At 34.6% G+C, this 12,764-nt stretch overlaps 1 protein-coding gene across 2 annotated transcripts in view; it reads left to right on the forward strand.

Moving 5' to 3' along the window:
• ARMC2 (armadillo repeat containing 2) overlaps positions 1 to 12,764 on the forward strand; it is a 63,599-nt gene that overhangs the window by 19,394 nt on the left and 31,441 nt on the right. The window contains exons 5-8 of one of the 2 annotated variants that reach the window (XM_026846130.1): positions 1,504 to 1,574; positions 5,279 to 5,371; positions 9,269 to 9,447; positions 10,751 to 10,853. In XM_026846130.1, the coding sequence (XP_026701931.1) occupies positions 1,504 to 1,574; positions 5,279 to 5,371; positions 9,269 to 9,447; positions 10,751 to 10,853 (446 nt within the window). The remainder of the gene's footprint in view (positions 1 to 1,503; positions 1,575 to 5,278; positions 5,372 to 9,268; positions 9,448 to 10,750; positions 10,854 to 12,764) is intronic. The other variant, XM_026846131.1, reaches the window with a different exon arrangement.

The following is a 12,764-nucleotide window of genomic DNA, read 5'->3' on the forward strand; positions in this document are numbered from 1 at the left end:
TGATTTCAAGGATGGCTGAACCTCATAGAATCATTTCTTAAACTTTCAAAGTTTGTAGGACAAGGTATGTGCATAAATGGAACCAAATACTGGACTGTATTTAATGTGTGCTGTAGAAACCCTCTTTCTTACAGATGTCAGCCTATTTTAGGGTAGAGATGAAACACTTGCTTATTTTTTTAAAAAAAACATTGCTTCCCCAGAGGAGTAGGAATTGCCATATATGCTGAAATAATTTCAAGATAGTTTATGTAAGCATTTGGATTTTGGAGCACTTAAATCCTCATGCTGTAAAAAGAAAGCATTATTCACTTGTTAGCCATAATGAAGCAAGTGTTCCTCTGTAATGTGATTGCTTGGGAAATTTTTGACTGATCACAGTGAGCTATCCAGTCCCTTTTGTAGAGAAGTGATCTTACAAGAGCTTTGTCTTTTATTCTGTCTCCATCTGTTGATAGGATGACTTACATCTTCTGTCTGGACTGGCAGACAGGATTTAGGCGCCGTTCCAGCAAACCACTTAAACAACAGTTTAGCTTTAAGCCTTATAGCAACTAAATTAACAGGTTATGAAATAACATTGCTAGCACAATACTGTTAACTTTGGAAGGAAATTTAGGAGATTAGGTTGTATTTGTACATGAACTATAAATGGAATAAGAAGTGTTAAATTAAGCATACACTGAGAATAGGAAAAATAGATTAAGACCTTTGTCTTCAGTACAGAATTTAAAGGAGGGAAGATTCCTGTTTAATAGCAAAGAGAGTCTGTGTATTTCTTTTAGATCAGTGCTGCTTGAATGTGTAGCTGGGCAAACAGAACAGATTTCTCACAGATGTATGTGGTAGTTTTCTCTGGCCAAAAAAAGACTAATCATACAATCAACAGGAATTACAGTATTACTGTTGCTTTACAAAGAAATGGCAACATAGGTGTTCTAGCAGAACTAGTGATCACTATGTAGTTAGCAGTAGTTCACAGGAAGACCTAGAAATTCTAATACTTACATTAAAGGTTAATAAAGTGTTTGTTTCTTTGAAAATTCTTCTCATTAAATCTTTTAAAAGTGTTAATTCTATCAGAAGAAATCACTGTCCATGTGAATGGATGAACGTACAGTTTCAAGCTAGTTGAGTTTATATGCAGTTAATGAAACGGATGATGAAATAAAAATTGGCTCTTTCTCAGTTTAGTTTCATTCAAATTTAAGCTTTATTGTACAAGTGGAAATGCTTTAGGTTTTGTGTTCCATAATGGTGACCTCTTGTGGTGTAAATATGTCAGTATTTCTGAAGGAGCTTTCTGTAATACATACCAGAGGAAGTTGTATTTTTAGGTCATTTTTAATGAGCACATAACCTACTAACTTAATAAAATAACTCATAATCTTTTCCAGTTAGTTATTAATATGCAAATATCATACTGAGTACATTGTGGAGAAAGGAGCATTTTGAGCACTGTATTCTGATATACTTTTTGTGTATCTATACTGTATCTTTTAGTGACGAGATGAAAAAGCCTGACACTAGTTCATCATGGCCAAGGAGTACAGGCTGGAAGAGAAGAGTAACAGGTACTTTGTAAGACATTTCAATCTCCAGTAAAAAAAAAGTGAAATACAGTCAAATACTTTTTGTGATTTGAAGATCTCTTATTTATTCACTGAACAATATTTTTGGTTTTCTAGCTGTATAGAGTTTTTTTACTGTTGTTGGTAAAGAGAAACAATATTCAAGACGTCTTCACTCTAAAAATCTGTTGATATTTTCTCTATTTTTTCCCATATGTAAGCTTAAGAATTTGCCAATCCATTAACACCTTGTTTGATCATCACTTTTTGTAAACTGACATAGCTGCACAGAAGGGTCAAGGTATATTATCTGAAGATACAGATTCTGGATTGCCCTGTAGGGATGCATTTTGCTAATTTTACATAACAGATTTTAATTAATACTTCTTCATAGCTGGCACGTTTCATACATGGCAAGTGCATATTTGAGAGTCTGGTATGGAAACCTGAAGTTTCTACTCTGCTATTATGTTTTATTACTATTTTTCTAGAACTGAGAAGTTGCATTATTATTATTCTGGCAAAGACTGTAATGTGCTCTGCTTTCATTCCCTTCAGAGGAGCTGAGAGTATTTACCATGTCATGGGAGTTAGTATTCTGTGGGGCTATTTTCTCTGTTTATAGGCCTTTTAATTTATTTGTGCTATTTTATTTGGTGTTGAAAAAAACATGTGTTATTAGGATTGTTTCTTTTTATATCTGCTTTTTTTAACATCATGTCACTTCCTTAGTTTGTGCATACTTCATCTTTAATCTCAGAATAAACAGTGGGATAGCAGTAGGAATTCTCAATCATTTCTCCTCTGTAGTGGGGTCTGGGGGGGAGTGTTCATTTAGAGATTATTTCTATTTTCTGATATGATTTTTGTTTATACTTTCACATTTTAGAGAGGAGGTAGACTGTTTTAATATTGATATATTCATAGCCACTCATTATTCCATGAAAAGGCTAAACATGATAAGTCAGGCAGTACACAGCTTTTGAAAGCTCAGTGTTGCTAAGGCTCTTGTATTTACATGCTAAAAACAGCAACCAATAAATGTAGACTGATTAGTGATTTTTTTTTTTTTTTTTGACCAGAATGCAAAGCTGTGGTTAAGACCTATGAAAAACTGAGACAATGAACTTCAACTTGCTGAATTCTTTTGCTTGAGTATTTTTGCTGTTGAATTGTGATTTGCTTGATTAGAAGGTTCAGGACAGCTTCTGCAATATTTTAAATACAGCTAGTGCCTTAACTTTTAATCAGCACCTTAAAAATCCCCCAGGACTGAGACACATGCAAGTTTACAATTTATTAATGTTGCTTTTCTTCATAATAATGTTTTTCCTGTTCATTCTTATTGCTAGGATTAATATTTTTTAGCAAAAATATATTTTTTTTCCTAATTACAAGTGATTTTTTTTTTTTTAAATTATGCCATTATGACTTTTTAGGTTGCTGTATTTTTCTGATGTTTGCAAGACAACTGCAGCAGAGTGGCACAAAAAATCAATTCTTTTTGTTCTGAACTAAAAATTGAATGTCTTTGCTAATTTTTTTTTTTTTAGTGAAAAGTTTGGTCATAACTGCAAGTACATAAAGTATTCTATTTCTTGATAAATAAAGTTAAGCATATGTGTAGTTAGAAAATCAGTCTCATCTTTCACTTTAAGAGAGGTAGCTACAAATTGGAAAGAAAATAAATAATTGAGGCAATATGTGGGTTTTGTGGCAGGAAGAAACAGTGCAAACTATCCTAATGTTCTTACTTCAGCTGTGTTCTTACATTATCTGGAGCAGAACTTTCACTTCACTGGAAATGCTGCATAGTGGTTATTAATTAAGCTTCTCATCAATCTCAATAAGACTATTAACGTATTTGATCTAGAAAATAAAGGTCTGCAAAATAATAATAACATTACCTAAGAAATACTTCCAATATGTATATATGCACATACCAACAATATATAGTTATTGTAATAACATACTAGTTTATTACTTATGAAACAGCATCATTGTATAATCTGTTCAAATATAATTAATAGATTCATTCTGTGTAAAATACAGGTAGACAGTTAAAGTTAAAACAGATACACAGACAGAGTCTGGATATTATTTTAAAGAGCTAGCTTTTAAAATAATCAGCAAGTTTTTAATTGTTTCACTGTTCCAAGTAATGCTCAGTAGACAGTCATTTTTTTAATGTCTGAAATACTGTTCTCATAACGCATACCTCTCAATATCAATGTTCTCATGTAGTATAGTATTGTGCTTGATAATGATGATGATAAGAATTTATATTGTCATTTAAATGAAAGAGCTAGTAGTGAACGGTAGAACACACTTTCTGACAAACCTGTCACTTAAAATGCATATATTCTAGTCCTAATGGCTTTCTTCGTATTTTTTAGTGGAGTTGTGTGACTTCTAATTTCCCTGTTTAAAAAAAAACAAACAAACAAACCAAACCCCATCTTTCTAACAACAACTTCGGTTGCCTGTAAAATAAGGAGCTTAACCTAATCTTGAAGTCAGAAAATATGCCTACATGCAGCTTGTAGGGTTGTTAGATCCTTTAAAACTCAAGTTGTAAAACTCCTAACTATAGTGTGCCTGTGTTTGAGACCAGAATTCTGTCGCTTTACATAGTGCCAGGTGAATGTGAAAAGGATGTTCAGCAAGTTGGAATAATTCCCAGTTATACTGCATCCATATGAAAGTCAATCCTGGAATCCATTTTTTAATAAATCATGTTTCACTAACTCCCTTGACCAATCTAAAACCAGATCCATGTTCCCAGTCTTGTTTCCAGAATTCCAGACTGCTGATTTTTTGGTCTACCGATTTTTAAATTGATGTCTGCTGATAGACATATTTTGTCTTTTCTTTTTGAAGCAAAGTATAAAAAAAGCTGAAATATTGTTTAAAACTCTTTGTGGACAAGGTTTCTGATAGTGAACAGTAGCTCTTTCTCAGTCACTGTGGAAGAAATTGGTTGTGTGGCCAAGAAAACTAGAAGTTGGTTGCCCTCGAGGTTTCTGACATGCTTATTGGAAGGAAAACATCTTTCCAGATATCTGTAGTTTACTGTTCATTTCCCAAGATGCTCTGTGAGAAATTGTTTAATGTAACAAAGACTAGGGGGGAAACGTGCATTTTACAAAAACTTAGTCGAGAAGTTTGCAAAACTAATTGCATGAAGTGATTAGAATTGGTAACAGGATGTAGTAACAAGACTATTTTTTCCTAACTGATTAAAGAGTCAGTGAACCAAGCTTAGTGTAATATTGTGCATGTGTATTAGATAAAATTGTACAATCCTAGAGGATTGTCTAGAATATGGATATTTTTTAACACACAATAAGCTGTCACGTGGACACAGAGCTGAAAAATAGTAGGACGTGTTGATGTAAAAGTAGCCATTACCTTCCAATTCAGCGATCAAATGCAACATTAATGTCAGCAAGCAAAAGCAAATCTGGCTTTACAGTACAGCTTTACATATCAAAACATTTATCCATCCAGTTTTGTTTGAAACTTTTGTTTTTGAGAAAATGTAAATAAGAACAAAAGCTTGAATAGGTAAAATAACCCAGAATATAGCAAAATTTGACATTTTCTTTTTTTATCTGACTAATGAATAAAGTATTTGTAGCTGTGTATTTGTGTAGAAGTTGAAACCTTCACTGAATATGCGCTTTTGTTTTGTATGTATTTTGAAGGCTCAGAGGATGAAACAAGAATAAACGAATTGGAAGAGGAAGAAATCTTTTGGCATGTAAAGATTCTACCAATTCTTCATGAACTGGAAAAAGGTGAGTAAAACTGTTCTTGAGAGGGTATATTTTCCTGTATATTTTCCTGCAGGAAACATGGGATTCATTTGTGTTTACTACAAAAGCTTAACAGTAGTTGGACTATCTAGCCTTTTATGCTTTCCTATGTTCAGTGACTTTGCAGTGCAAAACTGGCCTGGGCAACCATCTGTAGATGGCCCAGCTTGAGTGGGGTTTGGACTAGATGACCTCCAGAGGACCCTTCCAACCTCAACCATTCTGTAATTCTATTAAAAAAATCCTGGTTTAGAGAAGATCTTGTCTGATTAAATTACCTTATTTTAGACAACATATCTCTGCCAGCTTAGCAGTCAGTGAAGAGGTAATATTTGTAAGAATAAAGTATTGCACGGATTCACTGTTTTAAGCGTGAACTGTATTGGAGGCCTCAATTATTTTTAGAAAGCTAAGGAAATCTTAATGATAGTTTTCATTTCTGCTTAAAGTGTTAGATGTCTCAGAAAAGAATGTAATGACCCAGAATATTGAAGCAAAATTGAGTAAATTAAGTATGGCTTGAAAGATTGAAATCCATTTCCATGTTTCATTCAAAAGGTTGTTTAGTTGTCTTCTATAGACATTATATTTATTTGAATGGTGGGAATATAGAAAGTAGATTTGTTTTTACAAGTGGTTAAAAGCGAGTGTCAAATTAGGGGATTGATTCTGTTTTACAGGATCTTTTGCAGTGTTTGTTATCAGATGGTACAGATTAGAAAATTTTTTGCATAATTTAGCAGATGTTGATGAGTATGAAGCACCTGTATGGTACTGAGTGATTCCCAAAATATGTCATTATTTTAAAAAGACAGGATTCTCATTCCCACATCTGTCACTGATTTCTAGAAAAACAGTGATCAGGATTTGAAAAGCTATGCAACTTCTTATTTTCCTTGCTTATTGCTGAGATTGTCAAATATGAGCCACTGAGTTAAAGTTTTGCACAGTGAGATTTTCTTTGAAGGTAAGCAAAATATTATTTAGAGGTAAAATCTAATTATGTCTCTCCCTTGTCATGAATGTAACTAAGCAAAATCAATTTTCATGCACCTTTTCCTCAGTCTTTACTTGATTTGTTTAGCGTGTTGGGGTTTTTTTAGATTTTTTTAAAAAAACTTGATTATGGCTTGGTTTTTCTACTAATAGGTGAAATTATCTAATGGTACTTTCTCACTGGTTGATTGAACGTTGTACTGCAAAAACCTTAAAGTGAAGAGTTCTGCTGCTTCTCGAATATTCACACAGATTGTAATTGAATTGCATCGTTGTCTCCTGCAGCTGTGTGTTGTATTGCTTTATTTAGGCTGTCTACTGCACAATTGCAGTTCTCCCTATCACAGTGAATATTAGAATTCCATAATTTTAATGTTTTTAGAGGGTCTGTTGGTAATTCAATATTTTTAAATTTTGTGTGCAGTCACTTGCTTCATACATTTTGGCTAAATCCCTATACATGCATTTAAGTCACATTTAGTTTTTAATATATTAATAGAAGAGTCTTTTTCTTCCTCTTTCTCCCTCAAAAACATTTGCAGAAAACTTTCCACGCAAAAAGAAATCTGAAGTTTAACCGGGAAATTAATTATTGTCTAAAATCTTATGAATATCATGCATTTGAGACAGTTGTTACATAACAAAAACAAATAGAACCCTGAGGTCTCTTTTTTTCTAGAGGTGCTGTAGTGAATCCTGGTTTAGGATCCTTACAACTACGCCAGTTTGTCTCATATGAGTGGAATGCACCTCACTTAAAGGAGAGAAGCAGCAGTATGTTTTATTGAGGTGGTTCAGTAAGTTTGGTGCTGTTTAACAGTAGTTTACCAAGGTTCAGTAAGTTTGATGACAAGGTTCACCTTATTAATTACTGCATAGAAGAAACATACAAAGGAAAATTGAGTTAGAATCAAGTTAGACTCAATCACACAGAGACTGGAGATGTAAAAGGGTAAGGAAGACTCTCCAGTTTCTTCACAAGGTTTGGAGTGGAACCCCCTTCCTTTCTAAACTCCTGATGGAGCTTAGGTGCAGCCAGGTGCAATCATAGTCTCAGACTTGGACAACAGTTTATGTCTAATTATCTATACAAAGTTTATAATAACTAATATTGAGTAGCTACATGGATTAGTAATGTTTCATTAGTATTAGTAATGTTTAATTTGTATTGATTCAGCATGCTATCAGTCACTTACCAAAGATCTTCCAGTAGTAAAAGGTCTCTCTGCCTCGAGGAGCAACCTTGAGAGGTGTCCCAGCTCAAGGGGGGATCACCACCATGCAGCCACAGTGCCTAGCAGGGAGAGCTCAAAGACGACTCACTTAAACTGACATATTTATGGAATAAAGTGGTTGGCTTGTAGTCATATTACATGCAATGGGAAAGGTATGCATGAGATTCCTTTCACCCACAACTTTCTTTCCTGCTTGATAAATGAGCCTTGGAAAAGCCACCTGCTATTCATGTGTTAATCGTAGGATTGGTGTTCCATCATCATATGCATCAGTGCTCACTGTGTCACTCTGCTTTGTGGGTTTCCAGAGAACAGGTTGAAACTAGAGGAGTTCTTGGTCCGGCTAAGGTTCAGGCCTTTATATTGTTTGGAGCCTGTACCAAACTAATGCTAGTTTGGTTAAGGGGTTGAGTGCATCCGTCACAGGAGCAAACACTTTATTTTGTTACGTTGTAGTGCTTAAGGGAGGATAAGATTCGGAAATTCCCCATGGGGTGAGTGGTGAATGATTTTTGTTGTTGTTAATTTTGATGAAGTGGGGTGGAGACCTTTCAATTTCAGTTCCTTGCCACTCCTGTAAGTGCCACTGCTTACTGGAGCAGAGGGTTTAGAATCATGCTAAAATGTGTTAAATTTTCTGCTCTGATGGGAGTAGAAATGGAATAGCCATTGTTGTTACTTGAGTATGATGACTGCAAATGGAGAGCTTCCAGGCACTGTTCAGCAGGAGAGGTAGGTCCCTGAATCTGCCTACAGGTTTGGGGCCTTAGATATAATGTTTTTTGTCAGAACTTCCTGTCCACATGTATTTCATCACAAGTGCCTTGCTTCCCTGAATATGACTCTTATTTCAGCTGTGAAGTACATCCTGAGTAAACGCAGAGTTTATACAGGCAGTTTAAGTGGGTTTAGATGGTGCTTTATTAGTGTCATTTTACAGACAGAAGCAAATGTAAGAAAAGGAGAAAACCCAATCACTCTTGAATTTTAAAAACAGGCAAGACCTTTCTCTCTAAAGTAAAAATGTACATGGTTCCATTGTTTGTGATGCAGATTCTGTAATAATTTACTGCAGGTTTTATTTTTGTATTTTTTAAATAGTGTCTGAGTGACTTAGGTTAGGAGGTAGATGATTCTTTTGTCAATAGGCCAATGGTCCATTCAAATATATCTTGCACCTCTACTATGCATTGGAGAGTTGTAACGAGTTATTACATTCACTTGTTCTTAATCCCAGCAACGTTTATGCATTAGGTTATGCACGTGGGCAGAAAGAAATTCAGTTCCTTAACTGTCTCTTTTTGTAATGTTTGGTGGAGCTGTTTAAAGAATATATTCAGATTCACAGTTTCCTGGTAGACATTTGGTCAATCTGATCATTAAGCGTTAAAGGTGAGTTTCATTTTAGCTTTAGGTATTATTTTGGCTCTGTGATTTCTTGGTTTGAGTCTCTTCGTTTTGAAAGAGCAGAATAAAACCGTTTTTGAGGATCATGTTACCATTTTAAGAGATTTATTGGGTGCCTTATTTTTGTTGTTGTGCAACCCATTCTTTATTTTGTTCTGTGTCTTTGTCTACTGAGATGCTCTGAAAGAGGTGGCACTGATAATTATTTTTAATTTTTCTCTCCCTTCCCACCCTCTTCAAGTAGAAGACAATGTAGAAAATCTTTGTCTGGCTTGCACCAAGCTCTATCAAGCCTTGAATGAAGGGAATATGCTTGGAAAAAGATTTAAAAGAAGAAGTGTGCTTCTGAAGACATTATATAAACTTGTAGATGTTGATTCAGATCCGCTTTGCCTGAAGCTGGCAAAGATTATTCTGGCTGTAAGTGTTTTAAAATGCTGATTGGTAGAATATGAAGCTCAAAATCATGAATTACAACTTATATTTAATTTTTCATTTTATACTTCTAAACTGTGTCTAAACTAACCCTTTACTAAGCACATTTTCTTGCTATACGAATACTAGTCTCCCATTCATCCAGATCAGTGCTTGTTAGAGCCTATTTTTTGCAGAGAAATGACATATAGGGGAGGAAGGAGGGACACAAAATAGGATAGCTTGTGTATGGTGGCAGGAATATTGCTTAGGCATGGAAAAGAGACAGTGTCCTAAGCTGGGATACACATGCAGGGATTTAAAAACCCCAGTAATTTAAAAAATCACACGTAGAAATAAAGCTTAGTTTTTGAATAATATCTTGACAGTATTAAACACCTTTATCTGAAAATACTAAACCAGGGTTTTTTTGAAGAGAGGAAGAGTAATTATCCCTTTATCTAGTATTTCCAATTAAAACTATCAGTTAAGTTTGTGCTTTTGAACCTATTGGTTCAACTTCTATTAAGTATGTATGGACACTGGTAAAAGGATACCAGCTGGCATTGTCTTGTAGACATTTTACTAATTTGTGTGTGTGTCCATTGGGGGCAGGCAGTTCTCCTTTAAGGTAGTGTGTGTTATTTTAATCAGAAGATATAATTATGTATTCAGATGCTACTTAGATGTTAAGTGGTGCTTATTTTTTAAAAAAATAATTCTGTTACATTTTTCTGTGGAATCTTTTAAAAATCATGAACAAGGGAAAAAATTGATCTTGAATTGCAGAGAAAAGGAAGAGATTTGTCATTGAATGTTTAACACTTTTATCTTCCCTTCCATGATCTCTCAGTGACCATTAGTACATCATAAGATCTTGTTTTCTGATATTTGATTATAACTTTCGTTATGAAATGTACTATTGTACTGGAGTTCTTTGCAGTATGGCCATGGATGCCAGACCATGAGTCTTGTGCAGTATTTTTTGTAAGAATGAATTAAGAGAAAAAAAACATACAAGTTTTTGATATATTACCTGCAGAAAGTACATAAAAAGTTTATATATCCTCTGTTATTTTAAAGTCAGTCAGCACAGTTTGCTAAACAGAGCTTAAACTAGCTAGGTTTCAGAGTCTTTTAATTTTGCAAACATTTGTTTGGCTCATTGTACTGTCAGGGTTTCAGCTGGAGTTTAATAGTTCTGTGAGAATACAAGTTTGCCATGGTGTCTGAACTTGTAAAATGTTATGGTGCATTTTTGTATGTAGATTTTAGTTGTGATTTTTAATGTCTCTTACTTTATTGGCAGATGAAAGTGGATGGAAAAAATCTTCTCCATGTTTGTAAGCTTGCATTTAAAATTTGCAGGAATGAAAAAAATGATTACATCATTCAAAATGATAGATTATTGGGTATGTATTCTGTTCTTGGATCTAAGTTAGATATTGAAACTCAGTAGTTAGATTGATCATTTTCAGGAAACATTCTCAGAGTTAACTTAGTCATACACTGAAAATTGCCTAGTGGTTCAAATTAGTGGTTCATCTAGTCCAGTATTCTGTGCCTAGTGATGCCTATAGGGGATGCTGTTTAGGGAGAGCACGGAAGCCTACGTTTTTTGTGTGATCCATTTCCTCTGTTCTACCCCAGTGTCCAGAGTTGTTACATTATATCAGGACATTAGATGGTACATCCCTGCTTAATTTTTTTTAGTCTCTTTTTATAGATCTTTTGTCCCTTAATTTGTCGAATTCCTTTTTGAACTTCTGTCTGCCTCTACAATCTCATAGAGCAACAAGTTCCAAAAGTTCTCTGTCTGCTGTTTTAAACCTATCCACTTTTCATTGTGCCCCTGCCTGTAGTTCTGCGGGATTTGTAAGAGTTTCTACAGTCAGCTTACCCTCCACTTTCATGATTTTTTTTTTTAAACCACAGTCATATCACATAGCCTCTGCCTTCTCCTCTTCAGACTGAGGCATCTCAGCCTTATAGCTCTCTCTTTGAAAGGATACTGTGTCATTCTCTCAGTTGTTTTAGTAGCCCTTCTCCGTACCCATTCCAACTCCAGTAGATCCTTCTTGAGATGTACAGAACAAAACTGTCTACAGAAGTCAACATGTGTCTGCACCAATTTTTAAAGAAGTGAAATAATGCTGTCTGTGTTGTTGCCCATCACCAGAAAGGATATTGAGAACAGTCATTGGCTTTTTTTAGCTGCTGCTGCACATTGAGCCAATGGTTTTGGAGAATCGTCAGCAACGACTCTAAGATCTCTTTCATGATTGTAACTGTATTTGTGTCATACACACACATACACCCCTTTCAAATATGATAAATATGAAGAAAATTACAGTGTATGAATGATAATTGGTATTGATTGATGGTCATTCCTTTCATTAAAACTTCATTATGTTTTTATTAATGTAGGCCTTGAACTTGCAATTGCTGCATGTGCATAAGTTAAAGCATATGTGTATATCTGTGTAAACTGATTTCTCACATCACCACAACCCAAGTGATTTATCTGACCACTTGGCAGTTGGTGAGGGTGGTGAGAGTTTGGACAAGAGCCTAGAGTGTGTGTACTTCATCCATATACACCCATATACTTGGAGAGTTTCAACCTGAGTTGAGACAGAAAAAGCTTTAGAAATCTAAGTTTAATGAGGTGGGAGAATGTTTTTATTAAACTGGATAGAACACAGGAAGCATAAGTAAATGTTATTTTAAATCAGTTACTAGAAATTCAGAAGAATAAAATTGGTTAGGATTACTTATTTATATAAGATACACCCACCAAATTCAGAATATCTCAATTTGACTGTGAAAAGTACATTGGGCTTGTGCTAACAACTGTTAGTTTTCACATTTCAGATATCTGACAGTGGTAACATAAAGCAAAACTGTTACAGTAACTTTACCTACATAAAAAGTAAATCTAAAAAGGCTAGGAACAGGCTTCAAATATCAGATTCGAATTAGGCATCTGTGCTTTTTAGTGCTCCATTTGAGGTGCTTTAAAACATTTGATTTTTAAGGAAGCAGTGGGAATAAACCTCTTTAGAATATCTCAAGTTTAGTACACAAAATTCCAGGCACACAGAATAACTTTTGCAAATCTTGATGGATGATTTCAGTGATTACTGCTATGTGTTTACAACTGGTGCTGGTTCTTCAAGCCTGGAAGAACAAAAGTCAAGCCCATTCTCTTATTCATCAATAATTGTTTCTTGGTTTCAATCCAAATACCCAATTTTTCTAGCCCACTTACTAGAAATGTAAGAATTCAATTTGAGTTTTTTTCCCAGTTGTTAATCTCTTCA

Source organism: Athene cunicularia, assembly GCF_003259725.1.
Source record: "Athene cunicularia isolate RWA chromosome 3 unlocalized genomic scaffold, athCun1 chr3_part1, whole genome shotgun sequence".
Classification (NCBI taxonomy): Eukaryota; Metazoa; Chordata; class Aves; order Strigiformes; family Strigidae; genus Athene; species Athene cunicularia.